This window comes from Lagenorhynchus albirostris, chromosome 17, assembly GCF_949774975.1.
Source record: "Lagenorhynchus albirostris chromosome 17, mLagAlb1.1, whole genome shotgun sequence".
Taxonomy (NCBI): domain Eukaryota; kingdom Metazoa; phylum Chordata; class Mammalia; order Artiodactyla; family Delphinidae; genus Lagenorhynchus; species Lagenorhynchus albirostris.
In genome coordinates this window covers 3,169,568-3,183,182 of record NC_083111.1, presented here as the reverse complement: position 1 = coordinate 3,183,182, position 13,615 = coordinate 3,169,568, and the positions used below count along the sequence as shown (strand labels likewise).

Sequence of the window (13,615 nt, the reverse complement as noted above, 5' to 3'; positions counted from 1 at the left end):
AAACTAATTCCCATTTACCTTTCTTAAAAATGGACTCTTGTAAACGAATAAAAAAAATCACTCCGAAAAAAAAAATGGACTCACTGTGTACTCTCAACATGGATAAATCTCAAAAGTACGTTGTGAAAAAAATCAAGGAAATCAAATATTGGAACAGTTGAAGTTTTCCACGCACTTTTTTCCCAACCTATTTCCCCCTTTCTTCTCCTGAGATAACCAGCACACTTATTTTTTTGTTTTTTATCATTACCATTCACAGTTACCCTACCCTCTCTAAAAATGTATAAATAAATAAATAAAAATATACAGATATGCACATATTTCCAAACTTTGTAAATATGCATTGCTTTACAAGTTGCTTTTTCTCCTTTAAAAGCACATGCATTTAAAAGCCGGATGGTGTCACATTACATAACTACACCACAAAGCATCTATCCAGATATTTTCAGTTTTTCTCAATCAGATTAATGCTGCTATGACCCCTCTCACAGGATGAATCATGATGCAATGAATGTTCATGTACAAGTCTTTGGATGAAATGTGTTTTTAGTTTTCCTCCTAGCACATTTTAATATTTTAATGTAGCCAAATTTATGAATCTCTTCCTTTTACAGATTTTCCTTTTTCTTTTTAAAAGTAATTCTTCCCAACACCAAGATCATAAAGATATTATCTTGTGTCTTCCTCTTGGATATTCACGTTTAGGCTTTTAAGCCATCTGGAGTTGATCTTGGGAGATTAATTTTTTACATGATGCAGTATAGGAATATAAATCTGTTTCTATGGATTTGGATACCAGGTAGGGTGACCAACCTTCCCAGTTGGTCTGGGGCTCATGGGTTTGCAGCGACATAGGACTTTCAATGCTGAAACCAACCAGGCAACTGGGATGAGCTGGTCACCTAATGCCAGGAATCTGGGTATTTATAGAATAGCTCATTCTTTCTTTTGCTAAAGTCACCTTTGCTATATGCTGATAAAGTTTTCAGTATTTTTTTTTTAATTTTTAAAAATTTTTAATTTTTTTTGGCTGCAGGCTTTCTCTAGTTGTGGTGAGCGGGGGCTACTCTTTGTTGCGGTGCGTGGGCTTGTTGCGGAGCACGGGCTCTAGGCGTGTGGGCTTCAGTAGTTGTGGCACGTGGGCTCTAGAGCGCAGGCTCAGGAGTTGTAGCACACGGGCTCAGTAGTTGTGGCACACGGGCTTCAGTAGTTGTGGCTCGTGGGCTCTAGAGTGCAGGCTCAGTAGTTGTAGCACGTGGGCTCAGTAGTTGTGGCTCGCGGGCTCTAGAGCACAGGCTCAGTAGTTGTGCATGGGCTTAGTTGCTCTGCGGCATGTGGGACCTTCCCAGACCGGGGCTTGAACCCGTGTCCCCTGCACTGGCAGGCGGATTCTTAACCACTGCGCCACCAGGGAAGCCCCGGTATTTCTCTTATTGCCTTCCCTTGATGTGGAAAAATCGATGTTCCATTTCTGACTAAGCATAAATACCATTAATTTTGAAAGAAAATGTTATAGTTTTGTCCTAAGAAAGACTGAGGTATTTGATTTGTTGATTGTTAACATGAGGTTATTTGTTTATGGCTCTGGATTTACACTTTCTAACACAAAATTAAATACCAAGTTTTACAGCTGCTTTTGTATTCATCAGTGTTACCCGTTCCCCATGACTGCCCTCTGGGTTCAGTTTTTGCCCTTTTTACCCTTGAATACATCCTTAGTTCTTTAGGGAGGGTCTGCAGGCAGTTACCTCTCTTGGCCTTCGTATGTCTGAAAATGACTTATTTTACCTACACTCCTGAGTTATAGTTTGACTAAGTTTTCTGTTACTTTGCTCCCGTACTTTGAAGACGTTGCTCTCTTGTCTTTTGTAGACACACATACCACGTGCTACACAGGTGCTGGCTGTGATGAGGATGTCCAGGTACAGATTTATATTTTATTCGCCCTGGTTGACGTTAGGAGGAGGAGGCTGCTCTGGGACCCATCACCACCTGTCGCCCATACACCATCAGTCCCAGACATTGTTCAGGCCATGGTTCCCACCTCCTGTGCCATCCCAAGGCACCAGAGCAAGGAAGGGGGGATGGGGTAAATGCCAGGCGGCATCCCTCCTGCACAGGGACACCTTTGCACACCTCTCAGGCATCATCTCACTGAGCCTGATGAGCAGAGTGAAAGGGTGGAAAAGGGGCCTCAGTGCAGTCTCCTCACCCCTGGTAGGTCCCCTCCCCAACTACCGGGGGTCCTGGACACCTCGGTGCGTCAGGGGTGCCAACGCGCCCTTTCCTCCCGTCTCCTGCCGGGTCCTCTAGACCCCTTGTCAGGGCTGAAGGCTCACTTTAAACTCTGGGCTGCTAGGCTCTGGTCAGCCACTCCCCCCCATATTCCCACTTGAGTCTGGGGTTCCGTCCCGAATGGACAGACCTCCCAGCATCAGGGTAACATCCATCCTCAGAGGCACCAGCCGGGAACTTTATGGAAATTAACACCAGCCGAGGCAAGCAGGAACAGCCCAAACCGTCCCGGACTTTTCACCTTCAGCCTCCAGCCCGCCCACCCCCAGTTCTAATGGTTCTACTTCCCTGATCAATCCCAGTTTTCCTTCTTCTCCACGGGATAGTGAGGTCTGGTCTAACTTGCAGTCAAGCCCAAATAAATTTACAATCATTGAACTGCCTAAAGCTACGCACACATTTGGCTGTCACGAAGCACGTTCCATATCCAAGACTTCAGAAGTGCAACCTAACGTTCCTGTGATTTCTGGGTGTAAATCAGCCCCGTTTCTCCAGATCTTCAACAGTGACTCAAACGCTCAAGTTGTATCTCTTTTTTTAAAGCAATGATTGTGTATCTTCCACTACTAGTAAGTGAGTCTATATTTTTAGATTTTCCTCTCTCTGTCAAGCTTAGTTTTTGACATTTTTCTTTATTAAAAAACAATATTAATAAAACAGAAGCAGCGGAATAGAAAATGCAGGCTCATTCTCCTTCATAACGCTAGACTTAAAGACCCAGATTAAATTCTAAGTCCTCCATGAAGCCTTTGTTACCGACTGGAGGGCCTTGAGTTCACTCCTTTCTGCCCAGATATTAATCGTCAGCTGCCTTAGGTTGTTCTTCAGATATTTGATATACAGTAGTTAGCCTGATTTCAGGGATTTGCATAGGTCTCTCCAGAGCTAGGACGCAGCCTCCTCTTGGGTTGGTTGGTTGGTTTGTGTTGTCGCCCTTTACAGAACCCACATCAGAGGCAGGCATGTAGCAGTTGCTTAAAAGCACTTACGCGTTCATCGCAAACTGGCACCACTCAGGGTACCGTTTTCCTACCGGGAGCGCGATCATGAAAAGCCGCAAACCTTACCAAGAGCAGCTACAGCAGCAGCACCAGCAGAAGCAGCAAGCGTTGGGCCCCCGGTTCCCCACTCCGCGCGGGCCTGGGGCGGCGGCTGCGGGCCCCTGGGCGGCGCACACCTGCCGCTTTCGCATCTCCACGCGTTCTGATCCCATCGGCTGCAACAGGGAAAGTGAAAGGGGGGCGGGGGCAGACTTAGCACCACACAAGCTGGAGATTCCGATTCCGTTGTCGTTTGGATCATTGAGAAGATGCAGCGTGACTCTCTCCAGATCATTTCTGCTAATTTTGGTAACATTTGGTGCTTACAATCCGTTCATTGACCAAACATTTATTCCCTGTCTGGAAGCACTGTGATAAATTCTAGGAGTGAAACGACGAATGGGGGCTCCCTGTGCTAAGGCGCTCACAGTTGGGTCAGGGAGACAGACACCGGCATCACATCCCTCAGACATCGTGGTGAGGACCTACCACAGGTGCGTTTCACAGCTCGAGTCGCCCCCCGGCCCCCGCTGGACCATCATGAGGACGGGGGCAGTTACAGGGGCAGCTGGATCGCAGCTGCAAAGCCCTTGGAGCCGCGCCCGTGCGCAGTCCTGCTCAGGGGTGCCCGGGACGCGAGCCCGGCTCAGGACAGTGACCCACACCCATCCTGCCACCTGCAGGGACGGTGCCCTGGCCTTCTTCCCTGGGCATTGCGCGGTCGGAAAACGCTTCATCCCTCGCCTTGCCTGAGAACTACAGGAATGGTTGAAGGAGAGAAATACAAACGCAGCATAAGAAACGAGAAATTGCTGTGTCCGTTTTAATTTTTGATACAATTGTTTGAGTTGTTGGTAGGCTAAAAAAAAAAATCCAATCTGTGTTAAAGAACCTTAAATAGATCCTTGGAATCAAATTCTGAATTTGATATTCTATTCCAACATTAGATTTATCTATCCCTACTATTACTTATCCTTATATGCTGTTGGACTTTGTCTTAATTATCATACTTTTATTGCATGTTTTCATATTGGGTAAGTTAAATTCTCTTCATGAATTAAAACCAGGGAGTTCCCTGGTGGCCTAGTGGTTAGGATTCTGGGCTTTCACTGCTGTAGCCCGGGTTCAATTCCTGGCCGGGGAACTGAGATCCCACAAGCTGCCATGGCACAGCTAGGAAAAAAAAAAAAAAAGGTTATGAATTAAAACCAAAACCCCTTTTTGGCTGTTCTTGCCTGTTTGTGTTCCAGTGGAATTTTGGAATCAACTCATCAATACCATGTGGGAATCTGATTAGGACCACACTGGATTTACGAGAAAGATTTGCGAGAAATGACATCTGTTTCAGTACCTATCAGGGATGACTGTGTAATAGGGAAGAACCATTGCTCTATTACAAGTTCATCACTAAAGGGATGTTGCCTGTAAGCTTAAAGGATACATAACAGCCCATCTCTGAGAACCCTGCCTTCCAGGTAATGAGCGTTAAGCTAAAATACCCTTGTTTAGCTCACAAGAAACATCTGACCAGGCCCACCTGTGGATGGCTGCAGGAAAAAAGAAACTCACACAGCCCCGTCCGGAGGCGGGCTAGAACCAGGAAGGGCTCGACTTTACGCCCTCCTCCTTGAGTATAAAAGAAGCCCGAACTCTGATTTGCGGAAGATGGTTCTTTGAGACCTTAGTCCACCGACTTCTTGGTCTGCTGGCTCTCCGAAGTTGTTCCCTGCCTCACCAGCCCATCTCTTGATTTATTGGCCTGTCCTGCGGTGAGCACAGGAGCTTGGACGGTAACTACTACTCAGGATTGGCCCTTGTCTTTTAATCATCCTGGGATGTAAGTTCCAAGACAGAACGAGAGACCCATCAGAGGGATTTACTGTCCCTTCCTCCACAGCCAGAACAATGCTTACAACACCGTCCACAGCGCCCAGCCTGGGTGGTCCAGCCTCCTCAGTGGACCCCTCTGACTGGCCCTGGGGGAGAAGCTGGGCTCCTCTGGCATCACGTTCTCACCGCATCCGTGGCATTTCAGTGGAGCCAGAGACTGACAATGGTTTCACTTCATTCAGGACACGGAGAGGCAAGGACATGCCAGCACAGTGTCCAAACAAAGGTGCTTTCAGCCAAAGATGCTCCGAGTAACTTATTTCCTCAGAGATACTGATGCACCTTGCCTCATTAAAAACAAAATCCCCATTGCTTCTCAAAAGAAGGAAGGATTGTGACGTGGTCATGTCAGTGGGTTTCAACGTCTTTGCGAGACTGGGTCTCCGCAGTCGGTCATGAAATAGCTATTCATTTAAACCCTGTCTTATGTACAGTTCAAGAGTTATCCTCAAACAGGTTCTGCATATTTTTGATAGTTTTTTTTTCCTGAATATTTTAGAGGTCAATTTTTGCTGCTGTTGTAAATACCTCCCCCCGCCCCATGTTTCTAAATAGTTACTTCAGAGTCTAGGAAGGCTAATGACACTCTTATCTGACCTACTGACTTCTCTTAGTTTTACGAGTCTTCCTGTTAATTCTCTTGTTAGAATCTCTTGTTTCCTAGTTAGATACTGTCTGTAAATAATCACACTTTACTTTCTGTCCCTTTCCAAGGTATATACCTCTTTCCTCTCCTTGGTCTTACCTCACTGGCTAGGAAGTTCAGTAAGTATTGAAAAGTAGAAATACTGTCAGGCACTTTTGTTTTCTTCATGACTTTAATGAGAAGACTGACAGTATTTTCCCTGTGTGTGTGATGTGTGTCGGAGGTTTCTGGGAGAAGATAACTTTACCAAGTTAAGCAAGTTTTCTTATATTGCTTTTACGTAGTATAAAGTAAGTTGTGCCAGCCTATCTTAATAGTTAACATATTTTATTTGTTCGTGCCCACCTGTTTCTTTGTAAATACAGTTGTCCCTCAGCACCCATGGGGGACTGGTTCCAGGACCCCCAGGATACCAAAGTTCACAGATGCTCAAGTCCCTTACATAAAATGATGTGGTATTTGCACATAACCTGTGCACATCCTCCTGGACGCTTTAAATGATCTCCAGATTACTTGTAATACCTAATACAATGTAAAGGCCATGCGAATAGTTGCCAGTGCAAGGCAAAATTCAAGTTTTGATTTTTGGAACTTTCTGGAGTTTCTCCCAGTATTTTTGATCTGAGGTTGGTTGAATCCACAGATGCAGAACCTGGGGATAAAGACTGCCAGCTTACCTGGAAGAATCTTGATTTAGTGAGTAAACTCTTAGAGAACATCATCACAAGGTTGCTCATGACTGAATATAGCCTTCAGAAAGCAGAGGCAAATCTCATCAAAGTCTGTTCTTACAGACTTTTTTTGTGTGTGTGGTACGCGGGTCTCTCACTGCTGTGGCCTCTCCCGTTGCGGAGCACAGGCTCCGGACGCGCAGGCTCAGCGGCCATGGCTCACGGGCCCAGCCGCTCCACGGCATGTGGGATCTTCCCGGACCGGGGCACGAACCCGTGTCCCCTGCATCGGCAGGCGGACTCTCAACCGCTGTGCCACCAGGGAAGCCCTGTTCTTATACACTTTTGAAAACAGCTTTATTGAGGTCTAACAGACATGCAATAAATGGCACATGTTTATTGATGTTTTGACATGTATATACTTGTGACACCACGACCACAGTCAAGACCACATCGTCAAGCTCAAAAGTTTCTTCACATCACTTGGGATCCCTCCCTCTTGGATCCCGGCCCCAGACAGTCACTGATCTGCTTTTTCTTACTATATATTAATTTGCATTTACTAGAATTTTATATAAATGGAATCATACGACATCTACTCTTTTTTATCTGGCTTTCTTCATTCAGCATAGTTATTTTGTGATTGTTGTATTGTTCATTCCTTTGTATTTCTGAGCAGTATTCCATTGTATAGATGTGCCACAATTTCCTTATCCACTCACGTACTGATGGACTTATACCTTTTTGATAGTTGCTGGAAAGATTATATAGATATCTCATTGTCTTCTTTTGAACATGAAAGTCTTTCATCAGACAAAATGAGAGGTGTATGTTGCTGAGACTGTGTTAAAAGGTACTGCACTGTTTACAGTTGTAACGTGTTTCTCCAGTGTGTTCTTCCACATTGACTAATGCTTGCTGGTTATGTTCTTTTGGCATTTGTATTGCATTAGTCCTGGGATGTTAACCATTTTCCTAATTTATAATCCCTCATTTCTTTTCTCAGTGTTCTATGTCTCAGTTCATCTTTGTAGAGTCTCAACTTGGTGTCAGAATCTATTTAATTTTTCCTCTGAAGGTAATTACAGTTTCTTGTATGGTTTCTTGGAATTCTTATACATGGTTCAGTAATTCTGACAACTTAAATCATTTAAAGCTTTAAATACACAAGTACACAGAAACATATGCCATTCCTATAAAATTTATGAACAAGCTATCATCTCTCAGTTCCTCAAAATTCTAAATTAATAGGCATGGTTTTCACTCAGTCACTAGCTGTTGGAATGTTTAGTGGCGGGATTGGTCGTGATACCCAGGCCCTGCTGAGCAGTGGTGAAATATAACAGCCTGAGAGGAAGCTAAAAATGTGAATAAAACATGAATATAAAGATAAGCAAAATGTTGATAATTGTTGAAGTTGTGTCATTGACCATGGCATTTGTTATACTAGCCTCACTACATTTATGTATGTTTGAAAATTTTCCTTAATGAAGTTTCCAAAATGTCAAATTCTATCGCATTAAAAAAAAGATCTTTTGAGATGATCATATGAATGTCCTCCTTTGAATAGTTAATGAAATGAATCACATTAATGCATTTCTTTTTTTTTTTTTGGCCGCACTGGGTGGCGTGTGGGATCTTAGTTCCCTGACCAGGCATCGAACCTGAGCCCCCTGCAGTGGAAGCACAGAGACCTGACCACTGGACCGCCAGGCGAGCCCCAAATGCATTTCTTTTTTTCTTTTTAATTTAATTAATTAATTAATTAATTAGGCTGCATTGGGTCTCCGTTGCTGCGCGCGGGCTTTCTCTAGTTGCGGCAAGCGGGGGCTACTCTTTGTTGCAGTGTGCGGGCTTCTCACTGTGGTGGCTTCTCTTGTTGCAGAGCACGGGCTCTAGGCACGTGGGCTTCAGTAGTTGTGGCTTGTGGGCTCAGTAGTTGTGGCTCGCGGGCTCTAGAGTGTAGGCTCAGTAGTTGTGGTGCACGGGCTTAGTTGCTTCGTGGCATGTGGGATCTTCCTGGACCAGGACTCTAACCCGTGACCCCTGTGTTGGTAGGAGGATTGTTAACCACTGTGCCACCACGGAAGCCCCCCAAATGCATTTCTTTTTTTTCTTTTTTTTTTCCCAAATGCATTTCTTAATGCTGAATCACACTTACCTTACTAAGTAACCTCTTGTTGGGTCTAAAAGATGATTATTCTTTTATTATACTGCTGAAATTGATTTGGTAATGTTTTCTAGGGAGTTTTAAAATCTATTTATCTTTGTTTTTTTCTAAGAGAATTATTTTTTCCCTGAAGATACGTAGAATCTGCCGGTAAAATTACTAGAACCTTTCAGGTGTGGCTTGCTGACGATGTTTTCAATTTACTCTTTGATTTCCGTTCTTTTCATAGTTTCTTCCTGGCTTTGAGTCAATATGGTATTTTTCATTTCCTGAAAAAAATCCATCCCTTTCATCTAGTTTTCAAATTTACCGGAACTTTTCATTATTAGTCATCTTAATTGTCAGATCGAGATGCTTTAAATTACAGCAGGCTTGTTCAAAATGCAAATAGGTAGTTGCTTATGGGAGAGTTGCATATTTAGTGTCACTAAATATTTGTAGAGAATTAATTTTTTTTAACATCTTTATTGGAGTATAATTGCTTTACAATGGTGTGTTAGTTTCTGCTTTATAACAAAGTGAATCAGTTATACATATACATATGTCCGAGAATTAGTTTTTAAAATGTCATAGCTAGTTAATATGAAGACTAACAACATATATTAAATGAATGCTACCTATTTACAAGATTTAAAAAATATGCCATTGTCAATTATGTTAGTTCGGTTCATCCTTTCAGACGTTGATATGTGGTCTGATTAGCCAAACTAGCTTGCGTCTTTTTCTTCGCCTCCATCATATGTGTGGGAGAACTCCACACACATTTCATTTCCATTTGCTTTTTCTAAGGAACGTGGAATCAGTGCTCCTTTATTGCTATTCTGTTCTTCCCCTGGGGTGCGTCTGGCACAGACTGCTGGCCGTCATTTCAGTGTCTGTTGGGATGACCCAAGTGTGCCACATACACGAGGCCCCAGTAACTGGCTGCCTTTGCTTGAGGATCCCGAGGCTCAAAAGTTAGACGAATGTAAAACCAATGTCAGTGACCTCAGAAACATTTTCTATAATTTATGGCAGCCTGAGGAAATGGGAAGAACAGGTTGGCAGTTTATTAACTATTCGGATCTTAGCTAAGAGATAATCCTACTCAATCATTGCTTTTCCAGTCCTAGGAACCCAGCATTCAAGAGAATTCTTTCCAAGTTCAAGCAAAAGCCAAGGTAAATAAGGTAAATTCTTTTTTTTTTTTGGCTGCACTGGGTCTTCGTTGTGGTGTGGTGGCTTCTCATTGTGGTGGCTTCTCTTGTTGCAGAGCACAGGCTCTAGGCGTGCAGGCTTCAGTAGTTGCGGTGCATGGGCTCAGTAGTTGTGGCTTGCGGGCTCTAGAGCGCAGGCTCAGGAGTTGTGGCGCATGGGCTTAGTTGTTCCGCGGCATGTGGGATCTTCCCGGACCAGGGATTGAACCCATGTCCCCTGCATTGGCAGGTGGATTCTTAACCACTGCACCACCAGGGAAGTTCCCCAAGGTAAATTCTTAATCTTGATCGCAATCTTCTGGTAATTTGGAGTTGAAAGCAGTAACTAGTTAGAAAAAATTTTAACCAGACCATGATTAGCTCAGAAAAGTTATTTCTTATTTTCTGGTAAGCTTGAACTTGGTGGTTGGATTCCATGAATAGCTATTTATTTTCATTATGGTTTCCAAATTCTAAAAATAGCCATTATTGAATTACGCATTGGGAATATGATGAAACATCAAGTATTGTGTGAAAAAAATCTTATCTCTTAGAAGGGCCTGAGACCCGAGTCCGTGTTCCATGAGGTGTAGAATCATAGACAAGATCCTGATGAAGGAGAACCAAGAACCTTACAGGACATACATTCAAAACCACCCTCAACGACCTTTAGAAACATAATCTTATCATCAGTAGGACATGATGGGCTCTGAAAGAGTTAAACCAGAACATAAGGAAATTTGAGAGGAGAAATTCCTCTGTGTGTCCCGAGCTCCCTCTCTTTATAAAGACATCCTAATCCAGAATGACCTCATCTTCACTTGATTACATCTGCAAAAGCCCTTTTTCCAAATAAGGCCACATTTACAAGTACCGGGGTTAGGACTCTGTCTTAGCCCGTTAGGGCTGCCATAACAGAAGACCACAGACTCGGGGCTTATAAACAGTAGGTATTTACTTCGCACAGTTCTGGAGGCTGGAAGGCTGAGATCAGGGAGCCAGCAGGTCGCAGTCTGGCGAGGGCTCTCCTCCTGGTGGTTCAGAGCTGACACCTTCCTGCTGTGTCCTCACAAGGAGAAGGGGACTAGGGGTCTCTCTGGAGCCTCTTTTATGAGAGCATTCATCCCACTCATGAGGGATCCCAAGGGCTCCACCGACTATTACCATCATCTTTAGGGGTTAGGATTTCAACCTATGAATTTTGTTGCAGGGGGACACGAACATTCAGCCATATTAGACTTCAACATATTTTGGGGGGGATACAATTTAACCCACGACAATGTCTAACATAGTCAGGTGCTCCTGTGAAGCCATTTTAATGCTTCTTTGCAGAATGCATCTTCCCCATTCGCGTCTTTAATCTAGAGCTGAGCTGATGAAACAAGGTGATACTTTACTAATGATGTTATATTAAAAGTCATTTTAAAAATGAAAATAACACACGCCCATGGTAGGAAAAACCAGACAATACTGAAGGATTTGCTATGAAAACTCCTAAAGGAAAACATCATTATCTGTTTTTTGTATGTCCTTCCAGATAGCTACACACATTTACACACTTTTAAGAAAATGGGAGCATAGTATACACACCACCCCGTGCCTCTCTTTTTCACCTGACAAAGCACTGAGGTTCTTTTCACATTAGGACACGTGGTCTACTGCCCACACCGGAGTGAATTAGGTTTCTCCAACTTAAGTGTCTCAGAAAAGACAAAGGCACAACCCAAATGCTTTGCTTCTCGAGTAACGATTTGTTTCTATTGTGTTTGGGTATACCCAGATTATTTGTCCATTTATTCGAGAAATGAAAACAGAGGTGGAAAAGTAGAGTCTAATACCATCTTAAGGGATTCTCTTATCCCTTCTATGGGTGGGTTCAGTCATCACACTGAAGCGAGCACAGAAGGGCTGGAACCTCTGTGCTGAGAAGAGTGGACGGTAAGAAGAGGCTGGCTGAATGAAGGAACACTTCAAACAAAAACAGATGCTTTGTTTAACATCATACCTCATATGAAATAATGACTGTACTTCTGCTGTGCTAAAGAGCTTTACTGTACCATACACAGAAAAAGTCGTTCCATTAACATCCCACCTGAAAGGTCTGATTGGTTGAGCAGCATTCAAGGCTAATTAAGAGAATAATGCTCGTATTTTTGTGGGGTTTTACAGATTACAGGAGATTTTATATGTATCACCTAATTTCTTCCTTCCCACAATTTCGTTAGCCAGGAAAGACAGTTATTAATTCTTCTTTTCAGTAAAGAAACCAAGGCTTAAAGAGGCTTAACTCACCCCCTGAGGTGACACAGATGACCTGTAGCCCAGGTCACCGAGCCCTCAGCCAATGCTCTTTCTTTGCACCAGCCTGTCAGTCCAAGGGACTCTTTCAGAAATTTGATAGCTCAGTGCAGACACGTGCATTTTAAAATACACTAATGTGATGATAGTTCCAGTTATGATGCTTACTTTTACCTGAACATGGTCTAATCTATTTAATTTTTAGGCCAAAGGAGCTAAAGTGACTTGTCCACAGACACATGGCTAGTTGATAGCATATGTGGGATTAGAATTCACAAACACACACACAGAGTCATTCTTTCTCTCCAATGCATTATGCTGTTTCCCTTGAGACTGCACATATTTTTATCTTTTACTTTAAAAAAATTTAAACCATTTTAAAAAACTGAAGTATAGTTAATTTACAATGTTGTGTTAGTTTCAAGTGTACAGCAAAGTCATTCAGATATATATATATATTTCAGATTCTTTTCCATTATAGGTATTACAAGATATTGACTAGAGCTCCCTGTGCTATACAGTAGGTCCTTGTTGGTTATCTATTTTATATATAGTAGTGTGTATATGTTGATCCCAAACTCCTAATTTTTCTCACCCTGGTAACCATAAGTTTGTTTTCCATGTCTGTGAGTCTATTTCTATTTTGTAAATAAGTTCATTTGTATCACTTTTTTTTAGATTCCACATATAAGTGATATCATATGATATTTGTCTAACTTACTTCACTTAATATATTTTTAGAAATGTTGACATGCACTTAGGTCTTTAGACATTCCAGTCAGTTTTTTCATTTCTTTTGGCCCAAAATGCAGAAACCATTTGCAAATGAAATTGCAGATATAAGATTTCATCAAAGGCAAAATATTAATTTAAACCTGAGCTTGAAAATAATAAAACTAATTTTTAAAAAACAAACAAAACTCCCCAACAAAACATGAATACGTGCTGGTGAACATTCAACTAGGCTTCTATCTGGAACACAGAGGTACACAGAGAAATCACAGCTCCTCTGAACTTTCCAATCCTCTTCCCACCCCCAGAAATAACCAGCTTTACGGTTTGATGTGGTTCTTTCCAGGACCACTTCTATGAAATTAAGAACGTGTAATTAACTTTAGTTTAAAACATAGTTTTAGTATGCTTATCTAAATGGCCTTGATGCTATGTGTGACCCTGTGCCGTATATTTTTTACTTTAAAAACGTCTCAGAAATCTTCCTGGACAGTACACGTAGCTCCATCTCATTCATTCAACAGTTGGCTAATACCTCATAGTTTAGATGCCTAGATGTATCACAATGTAACTACTGTTCCCCCCCGGAGACCACAAAAGATTGGCATATTTGATTATATACAAATGCTAAACTTCAGAGCCATGAGCAAATATAAACAAGGCTGCCCCCTGCCAAGTATGAGAAAGTTTAAGTATCA

General features: G+C 42.6%; 1 protein-coding gene across 2 annotated transcripts in view; it reads right to left on the bottom strand.

The window, feature by feature from the left end:
* The window catches only part of RGS20 (regulator of G protein signaling 20), a 47,076-nt gene that overhangs the window by 14,481 nt on the left and 18,980 nt on the right, over nucleotides 1-13,615 (bottom strand). For both annotated transcript variants that reach the window (XM_060127839.1, XM_060127838.1), the window contains exon 2: nucleotides 3,363-3,511. In XM_060127839.1, coding sequence (XP_059983822.1) covers nucleotides 3,363-3,508 — 146 coding nt within the window. In that variant the 5' untranslated portion in view covers nucleotides 3,509-3,511. The remainder of the gene's footprint in view (nucleotides 1-3,362; nucleotides 3,512-13,615) is intronic.